Consider the following 26,909-nt stretch of genomic DNA (forward strand, 5'->3'; position numbering starts at 1 on the left):
CTTACAATCTTCAATGACTATTTTTCTTACGCCAAGTTTAATTTTTCGTAGAGATGAAACAAAAATCATTTCTACAACTAGTATAATGTCCATTTCTCCTTAAAGTTGTTTCATACTTTCAGTTTCGTCGACAATCTTCAATCGCTATCCCCAATTTTTGACGCCGAGTGTGTTTTATCATTTTATGCTGAGTATAAGTAATTTAAGTAGGTAAGAATCCATTATTTCAAATAATAATTATAATATGGTTTATTCTGTCCTGAATAGAAAACTTCTTTGATTTTATGGAGATGAATGAGAAAACCATTTCCATTGCTTGTATTAATTTTTGCTTTACTGTTGTTCTATATTTTTAGTTTTTACTCTTTTCGATAATTTTCAATGACAATCCCCTATTTTTAACGCCGATTTTAAAATATTTACCTTTTGATGTACGCCGCACAAGTTGGTTAAAACTCTAGGAGACGAAGTTCATGTTCATGGTCCGAAAACGTTGTAAACTACGAAAAATCCTCTAAATCTAGGGACCCTATAATCCTTTTACATCGTGATTATCACCTTGCACACGCCTCAAACGGTCACCAACATATTTTCACTGAACATTTTCGAACTTGGGGAAAATCACGGTCTCAACCGATCGCAAAACGGATGCGTGAACAAGACGAATTTCCCAGTTGGCATCATGAGCGGACGCTCTTGCACGTGCATGTTTCGCACACCACACTGGCTGTACAGGCGTCGCGGCGTCCCCGTCGGGGTGGTGCTTCTCCCCACCACCGACCCTTCTGATGGATGTTTCGCTGCGTCGATCTGGATGTGTTTCGAAAATTTCGAATTTGGAGCGGGCCGTTGATCATTTGCTACCTTACGAACAAACAATCTTAACGTGTATATTTCAATCATGTGTATCGGGTGACCCAAATAAGTTGTCTACTGAGGGCATCTCAGAATCCCTTTGAGCTAGAATTAAATGAAAGGCACATTTTCGGGCTGGATTCTTGAGAGAATTAATTTGGTGGAAACCGCAACCTCATAAATTCTACTCTTCTCAAGGTCAAGCTATAAGGGAAAATTGGAAAATGGCTTGAAATGAAAAGTTCTCATGACTTCTTTATTACTGCTGCTCTTAACATGAGCCAAAATATTCTATAGGTAGGTATTCTTTCAGAAGAATCCATAAGTGTAATAATTTCTTTTTCATTATTGAAGTTATACAAAGGTATACAACTTTGCTTCTGCCGTTCTTTCCCGAAATTCGAGGCTTTATTGTAAAAAACTAGTAATACATTTATGATTTAAAGTTTTGTCCATTGCTGGCCACTACTTTCTCCCATATTTCGGGCAGCGTACGAACCCGAGTGTTGGTCAGCCAGACCGTTGGCAATTGATAGAAACAAGTGATATTCCGAGGAAGGAACGTCTGGAGAATACGGCGGATGGGGAAGGACTTTCCATTTCAACGTTTCCAAGTATGTCTTGACCATTTTCGCAACATGGGGTCGAGCATTGTCATACTGTAAAATCACTTTATCATGTCTCTAGTTCTACTGCGGCCGTTTGTCTTTCAATGCTTGGCTCAAACACATTAACTGCGTTCGAAAACAATCGCCTGTGATTGTTGAAGTCGGTTTTAACAACTCATAATACAATACGCCGAGTTGGTCCCACTAAATACTGAGCATGATCTTGGAACCGTGTATATTCCATGCTTTTCTGCACTTGGGATTATCGTAATGAAACCATTTTTCATCTCCAGTCACAATACGATTCAGAAATCCCTTCCGTCTTTGCCTTGCAATCAACTGTCCACAAGCAAACAAACGCCTTTCAACAAATATCGGCTTCAACTCGTATGGCACCCAAGTTACTCATTTCTGAATCATTCCTATGGCTTTCAGGCAGTTTTAAATGTCTTGTTGCGTCATTCCCAATGATCCTGCTAATTCTTGTTCCGTTTAACACGAGTCTTGATCAACTAATGCCTCCAATCTTCGAAAAACTTCTCTCTTCCACTGCCATGCCATGCGTCTTCGACATCACAATCACCGTTCTTGAAGCGTTGAAACCACTCTCGGCACTTTCTTCCACTAATAGCGGCCTTACCATAAGTATTTGAGAGCATTTGATGAGCCTCAGCTGCAGATTTCTTCATATTTAAGGAGAAAATTAAAACCTCCCGCGAATGACGAGAATTTGGCTCTTAAGCTGACATTTAATCGAGAATAACTTCATGATGCAAACACAAATCGATCATCATTTCGATGGCGTTATGATCACAAATACCTAAACAGTAAACTTATTGTATGACGTCTACGATTCATTTAATTCCACTACCACTTAGCGCTATTGCAAAATGGCGGAAGCAAAGTTGTATACCTAATAATTAAAACTTGTTTTTTTTTTAATGTGAACCATAAACATTTCTATGACAAATGAAATCACTTTTTTCCCTTTTCAAAAATATATAACACGACAAATCAACCTAGTATCTATCTATTATAATCGGTGAACTTGTTATATAATTTTGAAAAAAAAAAAAGCTATTTTATTTATTATAGAAATTATTATGGTTTATATTTGAAAAAACGGCAGTTTGTATTATAACTTTAATACTAATGGCAATAAAAAAAGGATAATGATGTGGACGACGTTTATTTTCCATTAGACGGTGCATAAGTGTCACACAAGCAATGAAACAATCGTAATTTTGCAAGAAAAGTTATTCCACGAAAAGGTGACAATTGGCCACGGAGAACTTGTTATTTAATGAATAAGCTATATTATACCAATGCTTCACAATAAAGAATAGAGAGATCTGTTCGAAGACGAGCGCTCAAATAAATTTTTTGTCCAACAATTCGATCTTCACAACATCTCACATAACCAATTGTTTCACTATTATCCAACTGGTTTCCAAATTTGAGTTCAATGGTACAAGAATTTTTTTGATTATAGAAAAAAAATCATATAGATATAGCTCCATAAATATTCGACGAATTTGTCAATTAACAAACTGAATCAAGATATTCGGACACTAAACCTAAAAATTTACTTTAGCCCAGTTAGCTGTACACGGCGGCCGGACGCATTTGAATTTGACCACAAATTCTTCATCAGGCAACTGACCACAGTTCAAACTTTCTGCAGAAAATTGGAAAATCACAGACATTTGGCAGAATAATAGCCCGCAGTTAGAATGGCAAAAGCGAGCAAAAAACAAGAACTCTCGTAAGGGAACTTTTCAGATAAATAGACGATTTTCTGCGTTCATTTTAGAGCCCACAAGGGACGATCTTCTTTAATTAGTTTGGAATTGGGATTTTATTGAATCGACGTGGAGATTTTCCTTTAGTCTACGCTCTCTGTTTGTTAGTCTGGTTTATTAACTTCACATCGAAGTGAAGTTATTGTAATGGTCTGAAATTGCGAGTTTTCCAAATGAAGATATCGATTTAAATCGTTGTTAAATTCTGAGTGGACTGTTTTACCTTATGACCTTTCTGGAGCTGACTAAGGTTTATCCTGAGCCGTAGCTCCCTGACCAGCTATAAACCTCTACATCAGAATTTCGTGGGAAAGGATATGTCTTTTAGAGCGCTCGTTCACCTAACTCTCTTTAATTTCGAAGCAATATATTTTTACAATATTAAGAGGGCATACCACCACGTGACTGCTCAGTTCAAAACGAAATTAGAGATGTTTCTTCTAACAAATCACCGATTCTTATGGGATTTTCAAATAATTTCTTCAAACAATAATTTACATTGTAGTAAAGGGTGTTTTTTTTAGAGCTATAGAACTTTAAATTGCAATAAAACAACGATGGATTATTCGATTGACATGAATTTTATTTATCCGCAGAATAATCTTGTGGCATTACATTTTGAATATGATTTCTGGCATATGACCGCCACTTCTGGCTCAGATGTAGTCCAATCTGGACGTCCAATTTTCGATGATTTTTTCCAACATTTGTGACCGTATATCGGCAATAACACGGCAAATGTTGTCTTCCAAATGGTCAAGGGTTTGTGGCTTATCCGCATTGACCAATGACGTTACATAGCCCCACAGAATGTAGTCTAGCGGTGTTGAATCAGAAGATCTTGGAGGCCAATTCACAGGTCCAAAACGTGAAATTAGGCGGTCACCAAACGTGTCTTTCAATAAATCGATTGTGGCACGAGTTGTGTGACATGTTGCGCCGTCTTGTTGAAACCACAGCTCCTGGACATCATGGTTGTTCAATTCAGGAATGAAAAAGTTAGTAATCATGGCTCTATACCGATCACCATTGACAGTAACGTTCTGGCCATCATCGTTTTTGAAGAAGTACGGACCAATGATTCCACCAGCCCATAAAGCGCACCAAACAGTCAGTTTTTCTGGATGTTACGGTGTTTCGACATACACTTGAGGATTAGCTTCACTCCAAATGCGGCAGTTTTGTTTGTTGACGTAGCCATTCAACCAGAAGTGCGCTTCATCGCTAAACAAAATACGCTTATGAAAATCGGGAACAACGGCAATCTCATTTTGGCCCATTCGACGAATCTACGCCTTACTTGATGATCGTTGAGCTTCAATTCTTGCACAAGTTGGATTTTGTAAGCACGCAAACCAAGATCCTTCCGCAAAATCTTCCATAAAGTGGATGGACACAGATCCAATTCCTGTGCTCGATGGCGGATAGACTCATTCGGGTCTTCCTCAATGCTCTACAGCAGCAATAGCTTCTTCTGTACGCACCGTACGGCGTCTCTGGGGATGCGAGTTATCAATAAGAATAAACGTGGTGCGAAAACGTTTCATGGTTAATCGAATTAACTGCTCTGATGGACGATTTTGTCGACTATAAAATGGACGTAGTGCGCGATACGTATTCCGCACAGAACCATTATTTTCGAAATAAAATTGCACTATTTGCAAGCGTTGTTCAGGCGTGAGTATTCATGATAAATTGCCGAACCAAACTGAGAATAAATCACTTGACAGCTGTTAAATCGATCACCATCTTGAACAGAAATGCCAACTTAAAGTTATATACCTCGAAAAAGAACACCCTATATTTCAATATTTTCGATTTTCGAATGAAAAATAAATTTTCTTGGTATGGTATCCCTATAAAGCACTGATTTTAAAAATATTCGTGAAGGAAATCCTAAAAAAAATTATTGCAAAAGAAGCAAAACTCTAATTATTTGGAAATTTATAAAAAGACTCAAAGCACTTATTTTCAATGAAATTTGGAATTTTTGTAATATTCCTATCTTCTATTGATCTCAATCGTTTTGGCATCTAGGAAAATATTATTCATGAGTATGTCACGTGGTGGTGTTCTCTCTCAACAACAATTGTTTCGCCAAAACTGTGGCTTCTTCAGGTTAATTTCGAATTTCGACCGATCAAAAAGATCAAAAGACCTAGGGTGAGGTTACAGGGTCAACTTTGAAGTTTCAAATGGGAACCCTTTTTTCATTGCAGATCAGTATTCTACGGCAAAAAATACGAAGTTTCGTTCGAAGAATTTTTCCGAATCGTCACAGATAACTCTGTGTTGGAGTTTGATTTTTCCGTCAGAAGGACCTTGATATACCTACCTGTTTGAAGGATGTATCTATTGAAAGAAGATTATTTGGAATCTAGTAGAAATATTCGTCAACACGTCTATCTTTATGTTCAAAACGTTTTCCATTGTTTCAACGAATAGTTTAGGATTGAAATTTCGTGTGAATTATTAACGGAACGAACATTCTTTTGAGCATATTTCCAGGCTCGCTGTTCGATAGAATTAATTTGGTGAAAACCGCAACCTCATAAATTCAACTGTTTCAAAGTTTTAAGAGGAAATTGGAAAATGAGGTGAAATAAAAAGTTCTCATAATTTTTTTATTCTGGTGGTTTAAACATGATTCAAAAACATTCTACAGGTACTTTTTTTAGTAGAATCCATTGGTGTAATAATTTGTTTTTGAGTGCAATTATCTCTAATTATTAGTTTTGAAGTAATGATAAAAACTTGTGTTTTCAAATGTTAACCATAACAATTTCTGTATGAAATAAAATCGCATTTTTCCATTCTCAAGGCTTCCGCCTTTTTGCAATAGATGGCTGTAGCGGTGAGTGATAGTCGAAATAAATAAATCGTAGATGTCATACAATAAGTTTAGATGTTTCTGAACATAACGCCATCGAAATATTAGTCGATTTGTGTCTGAATCCTAAAGTTATTCTCGATTGAACATGTCAGCTTACGAGCCAAATTCTTGTCATTTGCGGGAGGTTTTAATATTCTGCTTTGATATGAAGAAATCTTGGGCTAAGGCTTATCGAACGCTCTCAACTACCTTGGTGAGGCCGCTATTAGTGAAAGAACGTGCCGAGAGTGGATTCAAATGGTGATTTTGACGTCGAAGAGCAGCATTGTTTTCGAAGACGCAGAATTGGAGGCATCACTTGATCAATACTCGTGTCAAACGCAACAATAATTGGTAGGATCTTTGGGAGTGACGCAATAAGGCATTGCAAAACGCCTGAAAGTCTAGGGAATGATTCAGAAACAAGGAAATTGGGTGCCGTATCAGTTGATGCCGATTGTTGATGTTGAACGGCGTTTGTTTTCTTGTGGGCAGCTGCTTGCAAGGCAAAGGCGGAAATGATTTTTACAACGCATTGATACTGGAGAGGAAAAATGGGTTCATAACGATAATCCCAAGCCCAGAAAATCATAGGGATATCCTGGCCATGCTTCCACGTTGACGGCCAAACCGAATATTCACGGTTCTAAGGTCATGCTCACTATTTGGTGGGACCAAATCGGCGTAGTTGAAACCGACTGAAACAATCACAGCCGACCGTTATCGAACGCAATCAATTCGTTTGAGCCGAGCATTGAATAACAAACGACCACAATACAACGAGATAGGATAAAGTCATTTTACAGCATGACAATGCTCGACCCCATGTTGTGAAAGTAGTCAAGACATGCTTGGAAACGTTGAAATGGGAAGTCCTACTCCACCCGCCGTATTCTCCAGACGTTACTCCCTCGGACTATCACTTGTTTCGAGAAAGCAGTGGCCAGCGATGGACAATACTTTGAATCATAAATGACCATTTTTTTACAATAATGCCTCGAATTTCGGAAAAAAGGGCGAAAGCAAACTATAGGTACGCTTATGTAAATTTCTTACCGAACAATAAAAACCATCAAACGGGAAATCAACTAAGTGGCTACCAATTATATTTTCAATTCAGTAAATTCAAAATATTGGGTGGCCACGAAATCTTCCGGATTCAACACCGTAAGGTTTTTTCAACATTCACTAACTGATAAATTTTGTTCTTAAAATGTGACCAAAGGAGAAAATCTATCTATCCAAATGAGTTGGTCTAAAAGTTCTGTTTTAAATCAATCGGATTGTAAAACTAACCTGAAGAAGTCGAAGTGTGCGCAAATCTGTTGTTGTTAATATTAAAAATAAATTTCCATCAAGTAAGGACCAAATCCATTAAATACTGTATAGGTACATTAAATCGCTTCTCTGACATATTGTCAACTGTCCCATATCTTTTCATCTTGTAGACATATAGGACATCAACAAAGCAATGTTTATACATCCTTCGGAACGTTTTCCTCTACGATTTCGTGCCACAAATCGGATTGATTTGTGGATCGTTTCAAAAGATGACCAGTTTTTTTAACGCGGGATTCGTACACTTCCTGAAAGATGAGAAGAGGTAGTGGCCAGCGATGGACAATATTTTGAATCATAAATGTATAACTAGTTTTTTACAATAAAGCCTCGAATTTCGGAAAAAAACGGCGAAAGCAAAGTTGTACATCTATGTATAGGTAACTTCAATACTGATGGCAATGAAAAATAAATGATCCCACTAATGGATTCTACTGAAAAAAGTACCTGTAGAACGTTTTTGTTTCATGTTGATGGCACCAATAATAAAGAAGTTATGAGAATTTTTCATTTCACGCCATTTTCCAATTTTCCCTTATAGCTTGAACTTGAAAACGGTTGAATTTATGAGGTTGCGGTTTTCACCAAATTAATTTTCTCAAGAATCGAGCCCGAAAATGTGCCATTCATTTTATTTTAGCTCGAAGGGATTTTGAGATCTCCTCAGTAGAAATTGGTATTGTTGATATTAAAAATAAATTTCCATCAAGTACCCAATCCATTAAATTAAATTAAAATAAATAATAAAATCGTATTAAATACTGTATACATTAAATCGCTTTTCTGACATATTGTCAACTGTCCCATATCTTCTCATCTTGTAGGCATATAGGTCATCAACAAAGCAATGTTTATACATCCTTCGGAACAGTTAACCTAGATTAGACCTATAAGGACGAAAATAAAAGTCTGGTGATTTTTTCTAGTCTTCAATTTAGTTTTCCTCGATTCCTCTATCCGTGCCCGAGATTTATGTGTTGTTTCCTAATGCAAATAAGGATAACTCGATGTCTTCAAGCATTGTGTTTCTCTATTTGCTTCGTTGATAACACGAATAGAAAACGTCGTTTCTAGGAAAAATACAAGGGTAATGGGCGTACTTTTTCCTGAATTTTCGGGGAAATACGGGACTCTGGAAGTCGGGAAACGATTGTATCAGATGGAAACGAAGTTGGTTTTCATTCATTTGAGGGATACAAAAGGAGATGCATGAAAGTTATGTAATTTGTATATTGGGAAGGAAAACAAGCTGGAAATTCGTCTTTTGTACAATTGTAGAAATCGTAGGTATAAATATTAGGTACCATGACCTATGAGCATGATTTATTTATCCCATTTTTGAGTGCTTGCTCCCCGAACAGAGCCTCCAGAGTGGAACACGGTCGTTGGTACCCAAACTTTAACGGAGAACTCAAGGTACGATTTTATTAAAAATTTGGTTTCTTTGGTGGAAACCAATGCTTTATTGATCTAAAATATTTTCAACGTAACGGTGTTGCCGTTTATATCAAAAAGTATTGAGAACTTTGATATTTCCAATAATATAAATAATAACACCCGGTATGTTATTACTTTATTGTTTATTATTTTCCTTTATCTATCCGCTTTCTCGGCCTCCTATTTGCCATCTGTTATTTTTGCATCCGTCATCGGTATACACTTACCCGTTATTTTCGGTTTTTTGTATCATTCTCGTCACAAAATATCAATAGTGTAGTTATCAAATATTTGAACTGAGTAATTCGCATAGAAAAATTGTGCGGGATGTGTTGTACCATTTCGTGTTTCATTCAAATTGCAATTTGTTTGTGAAGACATTAGTTTTTAATTGACTATATCTACACGGTGTTCCTAAATTGGAGGTACAAATGAAAATGATATATATTGGATCATTTAAAAAAAAAAGTCTATAACATGAGTCCCCAAACACTTTATTTTTGAGATACAGGTGTTAAAGTTTAAGTTTTTTACTTATAGAGCCTTCCCTTCACAAGATAATTAATTTGAATTGACCATAGATATTCCAATTTTAGTTTTCATCATGTTATATGCTAATTTTGAATGCAAATCCACAGGGTGATATTTTTTCTGGAAGGGTGCCTGATTATTTCCTTCAGATCTATTTTTTGGTGAACCGCTGTTAGTTTAAGAAATGTAAGAAAAAACTCAGGTCCAATACTACACTTTTTGGTTTGTTATAGTTTTATCGTATCTGCTCTCGATTTCGAGAAAAATATTTCAATCAACTCTCTAGTAATCCTCAGAAAAATCCAAATTATTATAATGATCAAGCTAGTAAACTGTAATGAATTAATCAATTATAATCTTTGGTACTTATTTACCCACTCTGTAGCGAAGATTAATAGACTTGATAAACTGATATAAGAATCGCTAAAAATTACGACACACAAGAAACACCCCGTATCTTGAAAACAAAGCGTTTGCGGGATTATATTCATGGGACTTTTTATTCCTAAAATTATCCAAAAAATTTCTCATTTTCCTCCGTAACTCTAATTTAGGAACATCCAGTATAAGATAAGAACAACCGAATTGGTAATAAAAAATATGAGTAAACGTTGTCGTCAAAAAAAATTTTTCCCTAAGAAAAAAAAGATCTACGCCTTTGATTGATTCAATTCTGTTGTTGTGCAAAATTTAGCTTCAATTCGTCACTTCGGTATTAGGAATCCTAGAATGCTGAAATTTCGGGTATGGATTACCAATATATCATTTACGTGTAATAAATACGTCAGGATTGTTCAAAATCACAGACTTCAACGAGACACGTACTAGTAACATGATGGAAAAGTGCATTTTTTCATAAGGAATGACGGAATATCATAAAATGTATTGAAATAAAATATAATTACCTTTTAGACGATATAACATGTTCCTATACCTACATAAATTGAAAGGTTTCCTACTCAAAAGCATGCAATTAGGAAACCTTACAATTTGGGTATAGGAGCATGTTATATCGTCTGAAAGGAAATTTCATTTTTGTTCAATACATCTCATGATACGCAGGTCATTCCATTTGAAAAAGCGCACTTTTCAACCTCTTACTATGTCTCGTTGAAGCCTGTGATTTTGAAACACCCTGTAGGATTGAGGACGTATTTTATTACACGTAAATATTCAACTATGTGGTGGCAAAGAGGACAGGGGAAATAAAAATCCTTAATATTTAAAAAGTCAGGACACGAATACCAGTGATGAATGATTACACGTAAATGATACATTGGATATTGGTAATCTATACCCGAAATTGCAACTTTCTAAAATTTCAAGTACCAAAGTGATGAATATTCTATTGGAGCTATGTTTTGCACAAAAACCTGAGAAAATTCAAGGACAATATCGGAATGAAATATAATATTTCAGTGACATCAGATCCGATCGAATTTAGATTTTGCGGGTATTTTACGGTTAACAATTTTAAGCTTCGTGTGGAATTTCGTATTAATAGCAGCGTCAGATACATAGAAAAATCATGCATAATATAAAAAAAAGTAGAGCACTAACTTGTCAGCATCTTTTGAGAAGGGATCGAAAAATCCGATGAAATTAAAAAAAAGGGCATCAAGGTTGACACCTCTTGGTTCTGGGCCCTTCTGTGGGAGCAATGGCAGTTGAACAATAGAAAAACCCTCTGAAGGAATACTCTGGGACTTGCTCAGGCAAAGAAATTTGTGGTGTTTTCACCGACCTCTACCAGGAAGCTCTTGAAGCTACTACAAGCTGAGCTTCGGGTAATGGTGGGAACAGGACAATGTTGATGCAAATACTTGTTGTACTGCATGGGTAGGTCAGTAGATTATATGTGCAGGCTCTGTGGAAATGAGGTAGAAACAGCCGAACACATAGTGTGCAAATACCCGGGGTTGACTGGCCTAAGAATCACTCACATGGAAAAGTCAGTTCTGGATACTCACGAAGTAATAGCCATGGCTCCTAAGGATGTCGTCGGTTTCGTTGAAGGTATCGACGGCCTCCCTGGGTTTGTATGAATAGGTAGATCAATTTCGTTGCAGTCTCGGAAAGCTTACAGAGCCGTAACGACGCCAATTCAGTGAAATAATAATAATCAGCCCAGCTTACTAACTGGCTCTTCATAATAATTTGTATTTTTTTGAGAATTACTATAGAATTATTTGGAATTTTTTTTCTTGAATCGATAGCTCATACGACAAACTACAAAACCACAAGAAACCGAAAAGGGTAGTACTGGATTGAAATTCCTTTTGTGTTTTTCAAAACTACCATTGGTCCACCAAGAGAAAATTAGCATTAAAAATTGAAATTCAACTTCGAAATTACTTTGAGTTGAATATTTTGTGAAGGAAAGGTGCTATGAAAAAAAAACTCAAAAAAAAAAATAAAAATGAAAACTTTGTATCTCAAAAACAAAGCATTTGCGGGATCATTTTCAACGAACTTTTTTTCTTAAAATGTTCCGAGGAATCTGACATTTTCGTTTGAACTTCCAATTTAGGATATCCTGTATACCATGGCTCCCTGGCTGCAATAATTGCATGAATGAACGAGCGCCCAAAAGCTCGTGACTTTGCTTTTATCCATTTATTTTTTCTGCGCTCTCAGTTCTTGATCTGTCTTAAAGAGCCCAATCGTGGGAAAATCTACTTCATTTAATTAGAATTTATGCTTTTCCAACATATATATCAATATATGGCCAAAAACATGAGTAGAACATACTACGTGATTCCTTAATAAAGCGAATTCCGTTCAAGACACGTACTGGAAATTTACGACTTGTCCGTATCCATTTTCTTCGATGGACTCCCCTTGGAAGTTGAGTAGGGTCTGTGATCGATATTCGGATATATACTGATTGACATTAGAAGTGGTATCTACTCATCTACTCACTGAAGGAATGAATCAACTCGATTTTTCATCAAATACATCTTCATCATCATGCCCTTATCCATGTCTATGACTTGCTACAGTTTTCTTTGCATAAAGAATACCGAAAGTCAAACTAAGAGTGACATTGTTTTCTCCTGTTCTCTTCCACAAACAGCGAGAGTTCAATTAGAAAGAACTATAACTATATCCCTAACCTAACCTCTGTTAATCTTCAGGACATGTCATGTTATCATCATATTCGTAGTAGTCGTAGCATATTTATTTATTTATTTATTTATTACAAACGGCAGAGCCAATTTTCCAAGATATACAGCATTATATAATCCTTAAAATATAATACAATCAACAAAAAAAAAAAATGTTTAACTCTAGAGAAAAAAAACATCAAAGAGAAAAAAATGAAAAGAACAGTTAACAAATTCAAATAGTCTCAAAATATCTTTTGAGACTGAAAATAGATATCTGAAATGGATCAATTTCAGATGCATTTGCCCCCTTTATCGCTCTTTCAATAGGATTGTTCATGGCATAGTTAGTGGGGTTATATTCGACATAAAAGATATCTCTATATCTAAGAAATACACTTTTTGTATTCAGTTTTACCTTAGACAGTAAGTATTCACAATCAATATAATTATTAAGTAATTTATAAATGAACATAATATCAAAATTATTTCTCCTTATATATAGTTGTTTCATTGATAGAGTCTCGAGTAAAAGGTCATAATCTATTGAGATCTTGGGAATATTCATTTTGTAAGCGACCCATCTTGAAAATTTACGTTGTACGCGTTCAATGTTATTTTTGTGCACTTCATAATAGGGTGACCAGACCACAGATGAGTATTCCAGTATACTTCGGACGTTTGTGTAATAAACAATTTTTATGGCAGAGATATTATTAAAATCTTTGAGTGTTCTTTTAATGAACCCTAGCATCCTCATAGCTTTCTGAGTTATAATGAAAATATGCTGGATAAAATTCAGTTTATGATCGAGGTGAATTCCTAGATCTTTAACAATTAGGCTTGAGCTCAGTTTGACACTATTTAGCATATAATCATACTGGATAGGTGACTTAATTCTGTAAAATCTCATTACACTACATTTACCGATATTGAAATTCATTTCGTTGTCCGAACACCACCTTTCAACATTGTTAAGATCTTCTTGTAATGAAAGACAATCATGTATACTTCTAATGACCCTGAACAATTTGAGATCGTCGGCGAAAAATAGAAATAGACTTCCTCTTATATATTTTCCTATATCATTTATGAAACAAAGGAATAGAAGCGTAGAAAGGGGTGAACCTTGACCAACCCCAGAAAGAACTAAAAACTGCTCAGAGAATACATCATCTCCAAGCTTAACCCTTAAGGTACCATCGCATAGACGATCAGACATCCAATCCGATAACGGAGGGCCGACACCGATTCCTTCAAGTTTTTCAATAAGCAGCCAATGTGGAACCGTGTCAAAAGCTTTTTGAAAATCAGCATAGATGCTATCTACTTGAAATTTATTTGCCATAGCTTTCGAAATTATATCTATATATGAAACAAGATTAGTTGTTACCGATCTTTTGCTGATGAATCCGTGTTGTTCTGATAAAAAAATACGTGCATATGTACTAGGTCTAGGGTAATAGTTTCTTAGCATTTCGTGAGAGCCCTTTGCAGAGAAAGAATTGTCATTTTAAAGAGAATGTATTCGCGTGAACACAAAATTTATATTATTAAATGGTACTTGGACTACCTCGGTAGCATGGTGGACTGAAGTGTCGACTGTGGTGCCGAAGATCATGGATGTAAATGTCTGGTGATGGGTAATAAATTTGAAAGAGTCTTATAGAAAAAATGAAATGTTTGTTGTGTGGATGGCCTAGAAAAAGCCTAGCACATGTAAAGGAAGAAAAAAATGGTATTTGAAAACTGACAGTGAGGATGAAGAGTGGTTGGATGTTTTATTTTTGCTTATCCTGATCAACAAATCCTGTTTAATCTGGGTTCCCGGCCACTTAAGAATTGAAGGAAAGAATAGCCACATTTGCCAGAAAAAAACACAAACTCGTGTCATTGACCCAGAACCTTTCTGTGGTATAGGTAAATGAACCTACTAGAAAGAGTTTCAGGAGAACGAAAAAACCTAAAGAGAAACCCTAAGACAGAATCTTTCTGGGTTTAATAATTCCATGAAGTTTTTTGGACACTTCCATACTGCGAGATCTAAAAAATATCTGGATCTTAGCCAGAATATGCTACACTTTTTTACTGGATTCCTAAAAAGGCATAGCCATCCCAAGAAGTTCCTCATGAAAATGAGTCTAGCAGAAAATTCTGTGCATATTGCAAATGCAGGGAGGAGGAAGAAACTCCGTATCAACCGAAACAAGTTGCGTGTGTTCAAACAGTTTTGAATATTGTTCATACAAAAATTTGGTTACGTTAGCGTATGTATTAGGTGTACAACTTTGCTTCCGCTGTTTTGCAATAGCTGGCTGTAGCGGTAAGTGGTAGTCGAAATAAATAGATCGTAAATGCTATACAATAATCTTAGATATTTGTGAACATAACGCCATCGAAATATTAGTCGATTTGTGTCTGCATCATAAAGTTATTCTCGGTTAAACAAGAGTCAAAATCTCATTCGTGGAAAGTTTCAATTTTCTGCTTTAATATGAAGAAATCTGCGGCTGAGGCTCATCGAATGCTCTCAAATACCCATGGTGAGGCCTCTATTAGTGAAAGAACGTGGTTTCAACGCTTCAAGAACGGTGATTTTGACGTCGAAGGTTTTCAAAGATGCAGAATTGGAGATATTACTTGATCAAAGACTCCTGTCAAACGCAACAAGAATTGGCAGGATTATTAAGAGTGACGCAACAATCTATTTCAAAACGCCTGAAAGTCATGGGAATGATTCAGAAACAAGAAAATTGGGTGCCATACGAGTTGAAGCCGAGAAATGTTGAACAGCGTTTGTTTGCTTGTAAACAGCTGTTCGCAAAGCAAAGACGGATTTCTGCATCGCATTGTGACTCCTACCCCACCCACCGTATTTTTCAGACGTTGATCCCTCGGACTATCACTTGTTTCGATCAATGGCACGAGTCCATTTTTATCAAAGATGGGAGAAAGTAGTAGCCAGCGATGGACAATACTTTCAATCATAAATGTACAACCAGTTTTTTACAATAAAGCCTCGAATTTTGGAAGAAAACGGCGGAAGCAAAGTTGCACGCCTATGTAATGAATGCTATCAAACGATAAAGTCACCCATCTCACCTATGGAAAAAGAGTCGAGAAGGATTTAAATGTGCCTTTGTAGAAGCAAATGAGTTTATGTCCAACACCCAAAATTCCCTAGGAATTGTCATTCCAGACCGCATTGTTACACATTTCAAAAAAACATAGGATTAGATCCTCTAAATTAAACCTACCCAAAAAATTTTACCACAAAATTTTATATCAAGCAAATGAAATTATGTGGGATGATAAAAGAAAAAATTTCAGAAAATAACAAATCATCAAAAAATAATATTTTCAACTCTTCATTTCTCTCCATTTTTTCTCCATGACCACCACAATACTGCAATAGTCAGAAATATCTGACTACTGACGTAATACTAAGAATATGATAGACTAATAAGTCTATCATATTCTTAGTATTACGTCCTTATTGATATGGCTAAATTAATATTCTAGAGGGAACAACGCAAAATAAAAATATGCGGATACATCACACTTGCTTCCAACTAAATAATACCTCAGAATTCAGATAATCATTTCGTACATGCCTACGTGAACTTCCCTTCCCTCAAAGCGATGTTATAAAAGGAATTGTTCAGATGACCATTTTATCATTATTTAAGTAATGGGATATTGGGATTTCATCTCTGTTCCTGGCATTGGATATCTACAATACCAAGACGTATCGTTGTCAATTCTGTATATCGTAAGTAAGCCAAACAGCTGTATGGTGCAAAAAAAAAATATTTCTGAAAAAATCATTCCTTCAAGATGTAACAACTCAAATGGCACTGAGTATATCCGTTCGAAAAAGTCGATGTATTCCCTTGTCGAAGAAATATTTTACTTCCTAACAAGAAATCCAATAAGTCGTGTGGCAGGAAGGGTCATAATTAATTCATCAAAAAACATCCCACCACTAGGAAGTTGAAGTGGCGATGGTGCAATTATAAACAAGAATCATCCCAGAAATAGAGCAACTCGATGATAACGCCACATATAAAGAACATCAATTCCGAGTTTTCGAAGCTTCAGTTAATATTCGTTTATTGATTTCTTTCAATCGTCCTTTTATTTCATTATTTTTATGAGAAACCTTCAGAATCGAACGGAAAAAATTCTATAAAAGCACTACCTTGGCCTGAGGAGCTTTTGCGCGCTCGTTCATTCCTATTGTTCCCTTGGAGATCACAAAATTGAACGAGTAGATGTATATAAATGATGTGATTGTTGTCGGTTGGTTTATCTACCTGAGAGATTCTGATGCCACGATTCTCTTGAAATCTGTTGTCTCGAAAATATTCGGTATTGTTTGCGATATTCTGCTTACATTTTCTATGTTACTGATTACGCGAACAACATGAAATTTGGAAATTGTTATTTTACATTTAAATGCAATCTGTACAAAAAAAAAATCGAATGAGTCTAAAAAACATAGCAAATTGAACTGATTGGTTTTTGAGAAAAATCTAATTGTTTTTGCTAAAATTTTTAAGATATTATACAGCGTGTTTCCCAATTACACGTTGACCTTGAAGAAGGTGTAAGTATCACTCATTTGCTGTCGATTAAGCCATATTTATTGATAACCGAAAGTCGACAGTTTCCGAGATATTTGAACTCTTGTGTTTTTTAAAAAATGTCTCACCTTACTTCATTCGTCGTCAATTTCTTCTACGTTGACTTAGTTTGAATAAAATTGTGGATGAGTAAATTTCTGATAAAAATGCAACTTTCGAATTCCACAATTCATGTATGATAAAATTATTTTAAAAATTTGCCAAATTCCTTCTTTATTTCTAGGCACTAGTTTTGTTTCAGCGTTTTTGAATTGAAAGGGAAAGAAGCTAAGAAAGGAAAGTAATGAATTGAATATTTTTATTGGAATTGAAAACAAAATATTAGTAGAAAATGTATTCATCAATTAAACTAACTCAAAATTTCAGTGGAAAATGTATTCAAAAATAATGTTTGAAATGACCTCCATCATTCTTTATACAAGGCCGCACTTGCCCTCTTTACTATTTTTTTCAATTGTTACTTTTCGCCTGGAAGTTACTTCCAATCTTCTCGCTGCTTCGTCTATTCTAACGGTGTTTATATCTGGACTTCTCGCTGGCCACGAAAATAATCCAAAATTATAATTAAATTTTGTCAACGTAGAAAAAAATTATGAAAGTGAGGTGAGAAATATTTTAATAATCACAAGAACTCAAATATTTCGTAAACTGTTGATTTTTGGTTATCACTAAATATGGCTCAAACCACAGCAAAAGAGTCATACTAACACGTCCTCCATGGTTCACGTCTAATTTGGAAACACCCTGTATATAGGTAGTTATAATTATAAAATGAAAATATCACATTAAAAAATAATTAAGTTTCTGCTATTAATTCTATGAAGTCAAACAGCTGGCTGCAGGGTCAGTATATGGATGGGCGACCGCAGGATAGAAGCCAGCAATGGTTCCAGGGCTCCTGGTTTCGGTCAATGCTTTTCTCAATTTTTTTCAAAAATTAGCTGAAACGCTATGTATATTCTTTGAGTAGAAATGTTAAATTATGTAATTCATGAAAACATAATTTTTCTTCCACAGCTGGACGGTAGAATGCATCCCTCCAAACTTTCATATGTAGCAGGAGGCGTGGCAAGGAACATATGCGAGGCCCTGACGAAAATGGGAAGTTCACCAGCATTTATAACAGCTGTTGGAGATGACGAACCTGGAAAACTTCTCCTATCGTTGATGCCAGACAATTTAAAAAGAAGTGCGCACATAGTGAAAGGCAAGAACACTGCCCAATGTGTTATCGTATTGGATTCTAAGGGTGATTGTTCTCACCTACTAGCAGATTTGGATATTCATAAGGAAATTACAGCGGAAGTGGTAAGTTTTTGACCTAATGGAATCACCAACTGCAATTTCAATTAATTGGAACTAACATGAAATACAATCACTTCGAAATATTTCATTCGAATTGGTTGTATTGCTTTCAAGCCCTTTTAAATATATAATATTTGCAAGCCCGTAGGATGGCGCCACTCTCTACACGATACTAGTTGCCTCCGTTCATTAGCAAAGTCACCATATTTAGGAGGGTTTACGGCAAACGTAGATTTTAACGCCGTTTGGCGTTTTTGGTAGCCATCGCAGTTTTCAAAATTTTAGACTCGAAAATAAAAAAAATGGTATATAAGGTCTCAGACCCATAAATGAAACGTTGTTTTTTGAATTGAGATTTGATCTTTATCATACTGAAATTTTAAACCTGTATCATGTCAAATCAAGAAATGATACAGCTCAGAGAAATTCATTAAAATGTTTCCCAAAGTTTCAGTTTTCATGCTATAACTTCTGAAATAATTGACGGATCTCACAAGATATTGCATTTTTGAGATCTACGACAACGAATATTGGTATTATATGGATAGTTCTATGTTCAAACTTTTGATTTTCATCAAAAAAATTGTTTTCGATGAAGAATGTGCAAACAATTTTTTTGATATGCGATTTTCATGCAAGTTTGAAATTATATATGTCAATCAATTGGGGACCATAGATTCTAACGACTTTCACTTTTGTTTCATAGCTTTATAATAGTTTTTGAAATATCGAAGTTGATTTTAGAAAAAAAAACGGTAAAAATTGGACCTCCGCAAGAGACTTAATATCTTTGGAACTGTCTATCAAACATGAATATTATTGTAGAGTAAGAAATTATCTGTACACTACTTAAATTTCAAATCCATACATTGTATTGCCAGGAGATAGATAGATATACAGGGTGAGATAGACTAGCAGAAAATAGTCAAAATTTCGTTCGAAACTTTCAGTTTTCATGCTATATCTATAAAATAATATATTGACCCCACAAAAAATAGAATTTGTGTAATCAACGACAATTTATTCCATAAAATGGTATATTATGGTTCCAACTTATCATTTTTCCTCAAAAAATGTTTTGGTATGGAAAATTCATAAACTTTTTGTGTATATTTGAAATATGGCTTAATGTTCATTCGAAGCACTGGTTGTTTTGGAATTAACGAAATCAACCAATTTAGCCGAATTTAATAACATATTAAGCTCAAACTCCTCGGGAATATAGAGGGCATAAACTCCTGAAACTTTAAATGAATGGATTCTTCGATAAATATATGATTTATATTTCCAATTTCAGCTATATAAAGACGACAGTATCTTAAAGAATGCAAAACTAATTGTTCTTGATGCAAATATCACTGTAGAAAGCATGGAAATTATTTTAAAATATGCCACAGAGCATAACATACCGGGTGAGTAAAAGAAACCATTTTTATCGTATAAAGAATATAATTCAATTTGTAACTTATTCAAATATAAAGATATAATTTCGTATAAAATTCCCAAGATGGACGGATTCAATTGTAAAAAAATACTTCAGTTTTTATAATTCAAACAATAAATGCAGTGAAATTAGAAATGTCAGTATAACAAATGATAACATTGTGTCATAATAATAGTATCATACATAATAATAAACTAGAGTAAATATTTATGAAATAGAAAACAAATATCAGAAATAGAAATTCACACTGGAATGTCCCAATTTAGAAAGAACATTACCAGTTTCATAATTAGGTAATTTCAATCAACTAGGTATAAAAAAGTCCTTAATTTTATATTCGAATAAAATATTCATATTAACGAAGAAAAATGGTATTCAATGAAAAATTGTTCCACAAAATATCTGGAACTTGTTCGTCAAACGTTTTCAATCATAACTTTATAAACCTGATGATTACATATTAATAACTGCAGAAAGGTACATAATTGTTTCACACAACCATTTTAACTCTGAATTCGAGCTTCATAATGAATACAATTGTTAAAATTGTTACAATACTAGTAGATATATCTTATAATCAACAATACACTTTTAGAGTGTAAAAATAGATGTGTACTTCAAATAAAACAGAAATGTTCAACATTTCAATATATAGACCATCCCAGCCTGTGCTGAGGATTAGGCTGCATTTGCATAATTAAGTTTTTAGACTCTTGTTTCAATTCATAACTCAATCTTGCTTCCTTATAAAGTGATACTGCTGCAAGAGCATGGAATAATAATGAAATTACTCCAAGCCAATAGCCCCAAGTCAAAAAATTGAAGTTTGGGTACATCAACCAATCTCGTCTTGTGTATGAGCATCCAAAAATGAGAAAGGATAAGAACATAAAGACCGCTGAAAAATATTTTTCATGTCAACATCTAATTCTTCACCAAAAATAAAATTCAACTTACTTGTAGTAGTTATCATTCCAAAATTGATGGAAGATATTATCCATTCATATCGTAACACTAATCTCAAAGGAAACCTTACAACTTGTAATGCCATGATTGCTTGAGCTCCAAAACTCAACAAAAAAGACATTGTCATGAAAGCCTGAACTGCTAGAAGCCATCCAGGAAGTAACCACTCACGAATTGCATGATACTCCTTGCTGAATACATGATGGCAACCATTGAACAATTTATCAAATTGAAATAATGGGTATCTGAATTCATCGAAACAATACTGCCAAATTCCCATATTTTTGAAACTTGAAAATGTTTCTGTATATGATTTTACCCAGTAGGGGCTGAAAAAATTTCAATTTAAAACTTATTATGGGTATATGTTATTTCAATTACCTGCAAAATGAAATCATAAACAATACACCTCCTATGTATGTTAAAATTGCTCCATTGTATAAATGATCTGAAAAAAGGTGGGTCATATGGGTCTATTATCGAAATTGAAATAGTTTTACAGTACCTGAGACTTTGGGATAATTATTTTTTTCTATCGGTCCACGCATTTCGGTTAGAATACAAGTTAAGAATTTTAATATCGTTGAAACTTAAAATCTCAATGGTGGTTAATTAATAGTTGTTCTATGATTCATAAGAGAAAAGAAAACCATAACATTAATTGACAGTGGTGTGTTGACATCAGACAGTCAATTAAGCGTTGCTATGCGTTGTTGCCAATAGCTACACCTACGCTGAAGTATTTAATTATCAATTAATTCTCAGCTATTTAAATAATTGAGTCACTATGAGCACCATTTTCTTTGCAATCGTTCGACCGCAAAAATATGCAACTTATACCTATTATTTTGTATGATTATCATTAATACACTTTTATAAGTTAGGTATACTCTTGAAAGTTATTTGAAACGAATAAACGCTAAATTTTACAGTTATTTCCTATTTCAAGGATAAATATTAAGAGAAGTTAAAAAATATAATATATATTGATATTGAAGATATTTGAAACGAATAAATACTGTAAATTTTACACTAATTTATTATTCCCCCCTTCGAGGATAAATACTACTAACCAGAAAATCAAGAAGGCTAGGGTGTTTAGTAGGTATCATCGGAGGAATCAATCTCACGATTGTCTTGCAAAATTTTTTGAGAATTTTTTTTGCGTTCAAATTTCAAGGATATTGTTGCCAAATTTTATGCAAATAGCTTTTATAATTTCGTAAAAAAGCTGCGGACGAAAGATTTTCTTATTGGATTTGGGACATTCCAAAACTAAAAATTTAACAAACAATTTTCAATGATTATTATTAGCAATAATGAAACTAAGCAATAAAAATTCCTCTTTATTTAATTATCAAGAATAATACAAATGTGGTATGATCAATTAAAACATTTAATAACATATCGATCATATATTTTAAACAAAAAACAATGTAGTATATAAAATTGTAAAAAACTTTTCAAAACAGGACGGAATGCATTCATCACTCGACATGGAATGTCTTTCTTAGAGAGTCAAACCCAAAAGGATTCAATTTTTCCACAAATATAAACACCAATAAAAATAATATACTTGTATAAAGAAATATGTGCTCTTCAGGATTATTCAGATTTCCAATACATATTGGAATCAAAGAAATAATGATTGGAAAATTCCTCAAGTATATTAGTCACTTCATATCGATCAAGAACCTAATTACATAAAAATAATATTAAAAAATTAAATAAACATTCTATTTAGAATTTCGGGAAACCCAGATTTGAATTAGTCAAATCGTTTGACAAAAATCCCAAAAGAGAAATACATTATTATAAAAGCTGTCAAAAAAGATTAATCTCTATTTATTATTCCTTTGTACATATGGAGGGAATCATTATTTGGAGGCACTGAAATCTAGCCTCTAGCTTCTAGGTTAAACCTTGACTGAGATTCTTTGAGCTCCTTCTTCTTTTTTTTATGAATATACAAGTCAGTTAGGAAAAGTGATGCTGCGATTAACATAGAAACACTTCCTACACAAGCTAATACAAAAGAGTAACCAAAAAAGTTATTTTCATGGCCAGGCATCCAGCCATTTCTATTGCCAAATATTGCAAAAACTACTACTGCTATACCACCACTTAAACCTCCTGCTAACAGTATGTAAGAATTCAATTGTACCAGTGTGGTGAAATGGTCTTGCTCTGGCCCCCAGCACAAGAAATATAATAAACTCAAAATTGCACAAACCAAACCTGCTAAGAAACAAAATGTGAAAAATATTTGAGTCGTTATCATGAAGCCTGGTGCCAAAAGTCCTCGTATCTCGTCATAACCTGAAGTGAAGGGATCATAGAGCCATCTACATCCAACAAAAAACTGGTCTTTATTGTAAGGATTGTTCAAGGATCTGAAACAATGTGTCCAAAGGCCTAGTCGGTTCATATTGGCACCTGTTATTCTCCTATCAGAGACAAGCCAGCTTGTCGTACAAAAGGCAATGAATATCAGTATGAAGGAGAAAGCGAAGAAACCAAGTCCTACATTGCCAGCTAAACTCCTCCTCTTTCCCTAAAAAAAATAGTATATATCAGTTGAAACATTCAAAATTAATGGGAGTCCTGTATCTAAAATAATTCATCAATATAATGATAATAATAACCTAATTTCTTTCATAATGCGATATTCAGATCAGAATAGGTTTGTTTTAATTGGTATTTTAATTAATCTTTTTGTTCTATGGACGATTTCCCAATCAAAGTTCTAACAGTTGCTATGGTAATAATAACAAGTCTATTCGAAAGAATAATTTCCATATCATAAAAATTCATTTTTCAGAGTAGATTTTGTGTTTATTATGTGTATAAAAGAAATTCTAAAATTGGTACACAAGTTGTATATTAAGTAATCGTACATTACTAGCCACTATAAAAACTATTTAGAACTCAATACCTCATAAGAAAAGAAAATTGAACTTTACACTTGTTGCATAAAATTAATCTCAACAATTAGTTAAAAATAACAAAATATTTACTTTTTAAATACATAACTGAGTTGAATATAGGTATAGGCCATAGCTAACAAGATTTATTCCAATTAGAAACGGTGTGAAAAAATCTCTTTGCTGCTTAAGCAATTTGAACCATCAATAATTTCGAATTGAAACAAATTTTACATTATTATTTAAATGTTGTTTACCTCTGAACGTCTATACTCCACCATTTTGACATAGATTTCCCAACATAAAATTCCAGGTTAGAAATTGAATTTTTCCGTCTAATATTCACACAATCTTGTTCACCTCAAGTTCATAAATCGCTGAGAGACCATTAGCCAAATGAGGCAGAAAAATTATCGAGAAGACAATGAATTGAACACTTAACTAATGAACGATGACTAACTGCGTTACCTATCTCATACGAGAGACGTTATTAAAAGGTAATATTTGACCGACAGAAAGAAAGAACAACAATGCAACAGTGGACGACCGCACCTGTTTCTTCGTCGCACACCTCAGGAATTACTTTGATATGTTTGGTAAAGTGGCGTCTCATGTTCCCTCCTATTGTACTCTCCCCCTTTTCGTTCTTTTCAGGTTTAAATGATCCGAATAGAAAATTTAATTAATTCGGTTTTTATTGAAATTTTTTGCTTCGGGGTTTATGTATATAATGATAATGCCGAAAGAGCGTCTAGTTCTCCCAGTTTACATATTGGAATTCATGAATTCCAAAACGTTGTCGTTGTCGTTCATATGAAAATAAACATAATAAATATTAAGCTTCGGGACTTGAACCCAGGGATATTCAAATTAAAGAAATTCATAATCCCAGTATACTCTGCTAAAAAATATAATTGACATTTGAACTGCGTAATTCATTATATATTATGTCTTTCATAAACTTGAATCTTCGGTAAAGGGACTAGATCCGCATCTTAACCAAGATTGCAAAATAAAGTTTTGGCTACCTATTATTTCCGCCCGTTCAAGGTTAAACTATTGTTAGTTTTCCTCAAACATATACTTGAACCACTTAGGTGAAACAAAAACATATTGAGATATTTTCTCACATAACTTATTAAATATTTCCTAATATTCTGTAAAAAGCTACCTTGAACTGAAACATCGACTTTAAAACTTTATGAAGGTAAATGAGTATTTCAACAAATGTTTCATTGATTTCTCTTTTTACGAACGATGTTTAATTGAATAAGTTTAGTATCCAATTGATGTGTTAAGGTTGATCAATTATTCTTCGAGAAATAAAAAAGTTACTTCTTATATTTTTACAAGAAAATTTCAAACTGAGAGACATCTAACTTCTTCATGTCTAAATTATGAGGTATGTTCATTAAATTGAAACCGTTCAGGATGATATATTTGTAGTAAAATTAAAAGACAAAAATAAATATTATATAAAATATATTGTATACAAATCATTCAAAATGGACGGCATAAAATTATCAGGCACATTTGAAATGCATATTTTCATAATACACATAAATCAATAACGTGATATCAAAAAATATTTCAAACTTAAACAACTAATTCAATAAGAGATATAAATAAGTTTGTCAATATAAATTTCATGCATTTTCATTAGTTCTAAATACTGAAATAATACTTTCAATAATATAATAAAAATTGTGATTTCAAACCACAACTATTCTTAAAAAACATAGAGCAGAATGAGTAATTCTATAATTTATTTTCAGTTTCTATTCGTTGAACTTGTTTTCATTTGAAAAATAGTCACAGATAAAACTGATATGATAAATATTTATTTTATTTACATCTTTTTCACTTTAAAATTCTAATCTCGACAATCTAAAATGATTGTATATCAAAGAAATTTTGCAAAAGTTTGTACGACGATATAGCATACTTATTCAAGTTTTTGACACTTAACAAGTTGTGAATTGGATTTGGTTGTATCTACTATTAAAAAATAACTGATATAATACTTACAAAAGACATGTTAGTCAATTAAATTGAACAGTATTTCGAATAGTCCATTTTCTATTGAATAAAATAGTCAAGAGATTCTAGGAGAAATCAGATATCTGTATGTGAAGGTTTAGGCATTTCTACACTATATTGTGATGGAGGGTAACTTGACCTCAACCGCCTATATTTAGCCCTTCTAGCTTCAATTAAAAACAGAGCTCCTGCTGGAAACAATAGCAGAGAACCAATGCAAGCAAATGCAAATGAAAACCCTAGACTATTGTGTTGCCAATTGGGCATCCAATCCCTTCTGTCTCCATTAATTCCAAATATAATACAGGCAATCACTCCAAAAACACCGGCCAGAACTAAATTAGAACCATTGCTCAGAAGAAGGAGTATATATTTATCATGGTTTCTACTACAGAAACAATACATCCATGTCAAAAATACACCCACCAGAAGTAATGTAGTGCATAGAGTGAAGAAAAATTGAGTTGCAATATAAAATCCAGGAAGAAGAAAGTCGTGTATGATATAGTATTCTTCTTCGAAGACCCACCAACATCCCGTAAATTTATAATCATATTGGTGACGGAAATCCTCAAAGTTCACAAAGCAAACTTCCCATAATCCTGTAAAGAATATTTGTCTGTTAAAATATTGAAATCTAAGCAAGTTATATCAATTATTCCGATTCTAATAGGATGAATGATGACTAATAACTAGGTTATATTAATTTCACAAACCTATTTTTATGAATTGCGGATTATCTATTTTTTCGTCATTCTGCAACCAATACGGAGTGCAGAATGCAATTATTATAAATATGAAAGCAGCTACAGTTGTAATAATAGCAGCAAGGCCTGTTCTGTTTTTCATTGCCATTTTGAATACAATATAACAAAATAATTTATTCTAATTAGTCAACACTGTCAGAAGAATATTTAATCAAAAAACTGCCTTTTGATTTGACAGAAGAACACAGAATATATGAACACAGAAGAAAAATTAAATGAAAGCATAGACCTAATATCAAATTGATATTAGGTCTATGAATGAATGAT

General features: G+C 33.9%; 5 protein-coding genes across 5 annotated transcripts in view; 1 reads left to right on the forward strand and 4 right to left on the reverse strand.

Annotated features, from left to right (window-relative positions):
- The window catches only part of LOC123677861 (tetraspanin-9-like), a 332,267-nt gene extending 331,558 nt beyond the window's left edge, over positions 1-709 (reverse strand). Inside the window, exon 1 of the mRNA XM_045614593.1 lies at positions 424-709. The gene's annotated coding sequence lies outside the window, so the exon portion shown is untranslated. The remainder of the gene's footprint in view (positions 1-423) is intronic.
- Positions 1-26,909, forward strand: part of LOC123677858 (pseudouridine-metabolizing bifunctional protein C1861.05) — a 412,482-nt gene that overhangs the window by 384,897 nt on the left and 676 nt on the right. The window contains exons 7-8 of the mRNA XM_045614590.1: positions 18,214-18,504; positions 19,799-19,913. Of these exons, the coding sequence (XP_045470546.1) occupies positions 18,214-18,504; positions 19,799-19,913 (406 nt within the window). The remainder of the gene's footprint in view (positions 1-18,213; positions 18,505-19,798; positions 19,914-26,909) is intronic.
- LOC123677862 lies at positions 19,931-21,616 on the reverse strand. The gene is made up of 4 exons (XM_045614595.1): positions 21,417-21,616; positions 21,293-21,359; positions 20,903-21,240; positions 19,931-20,843 (listed from the first exon to the last, which is right to left on the reverse strand). Exons 1-4 carry the CDS (start codon positions 21,457-21,459, stop codon positions 20,590-20,592), a joined length of 702 nt encoding a protein of 233 aa, XP_045470551.1. The 5' UTR covers positions 21,460-21,616; the 3' UTR covers positions 19,931-20,589.
- LOC123677863 lies at positions 22,245-24,419 on the reverse strand. The gene is made up of 2 exons (XM_045614596.1): positions 24,093-24,419; positions 22,245-23,465 (listed from the first exon to the last, which is right to left on the reverse strand). Exons 1-2 carry the CDS (start codon positions 24,114-24,116, stop codon positions 22,809-22,811), a joined length of 681 nt encoding a protein of 226 aa, XP_045470552.1. The 5' UTR covers positions 24,117-24,419; the 3' UTR covers positions 22,245-22,808.
- LOC123677864 lies at positions 25,301-26,799 on the reverse strand. Its single transcript, XM_045614597.1, has 2 exons — positions 26,592-26,799; positions 25,301-26,477 (listed from the first exon to the last, which is right to left on the reverse strand). Exons 1-2 carry the CDS (start codon positions 26,728-26,730, stop codon positions 25,951-25,953), a joined length of 666 nt encoding a protein of 221 aa, XP_045470553.1. The 5' UTR covers positions 26,731-26,799; the 3' UTR covers positions 25,301-25,950.

Source organism: Harmonia axyridis, chromosome 4 (assembly GCF_914767665.1).
Source record: "Harmonia axyridis chromosome 4, icHarAxyr1.1, whole genome shotgun sequence".
Classification (NCBI taxonomy): Eukaryota; Metazoa; Arthropoda; class Insecta; order Coleoptera; family Coccinellidae; genus Harmonia; species Harmonia axyridis.

What these genes read in the sequence shown, in the direction of transcription:
- LOC123677862 (XM_045614595.1), bottom strand. Translation starts at nt 21,459, where the DNA reads ATGCGTGGACCGATAGAAAAAAATAATTATCCCAAAGTCTCAG. An exon ending in TAATTATCCCAAAGTCTCAG is followed by an intron (nt 21,360 to 21,416) that starts GTACTGTAAAAC and finishes ACCTTTTTTCAG; the next exon opens with ATCATTTATACAATGGAGCA. An exon ending in TTTATGATTTCATTTTGCAG is followed by an intron (nt 21,241 to 21,292) that starts GTAATTGAAATA and finishes AAATTTTTTCAG; the next exon opens with CCCCTACTGGGTAAAATCAT.
- LOC123677863 (XM_045614596.1), bottom strand. Translation starts at nt 24,116, where the DNA reads ATGGTGGAGTATAGACGTTCAGAG. An exon ending in TGGAGTATAGACGTTCAGAG is followed by an intron (nt 23,466 to 24,092) that starts GTAAACAACATT and finishes TATTTTTTTTAG; the next exon opens with GGAAAGAGGAGGAGTTTAGC.
- LOC123677864 (XM_045614597.1), bottom strand. Translation starts at nt 26,730, where the DNA reads ATGGCAATGAAAAACAGAACAGGCCTTGCTGCTATTATTACAACTGTA. An exon ending in TCCGCAATTCATAAAAATAG is followed by an intron (nt 26,478 to 26,591) that starts GTTTGTGAAATT and finishes TATTCTTTACAG; the next exon opens with GATTATGGGAAGTTTGCTTT.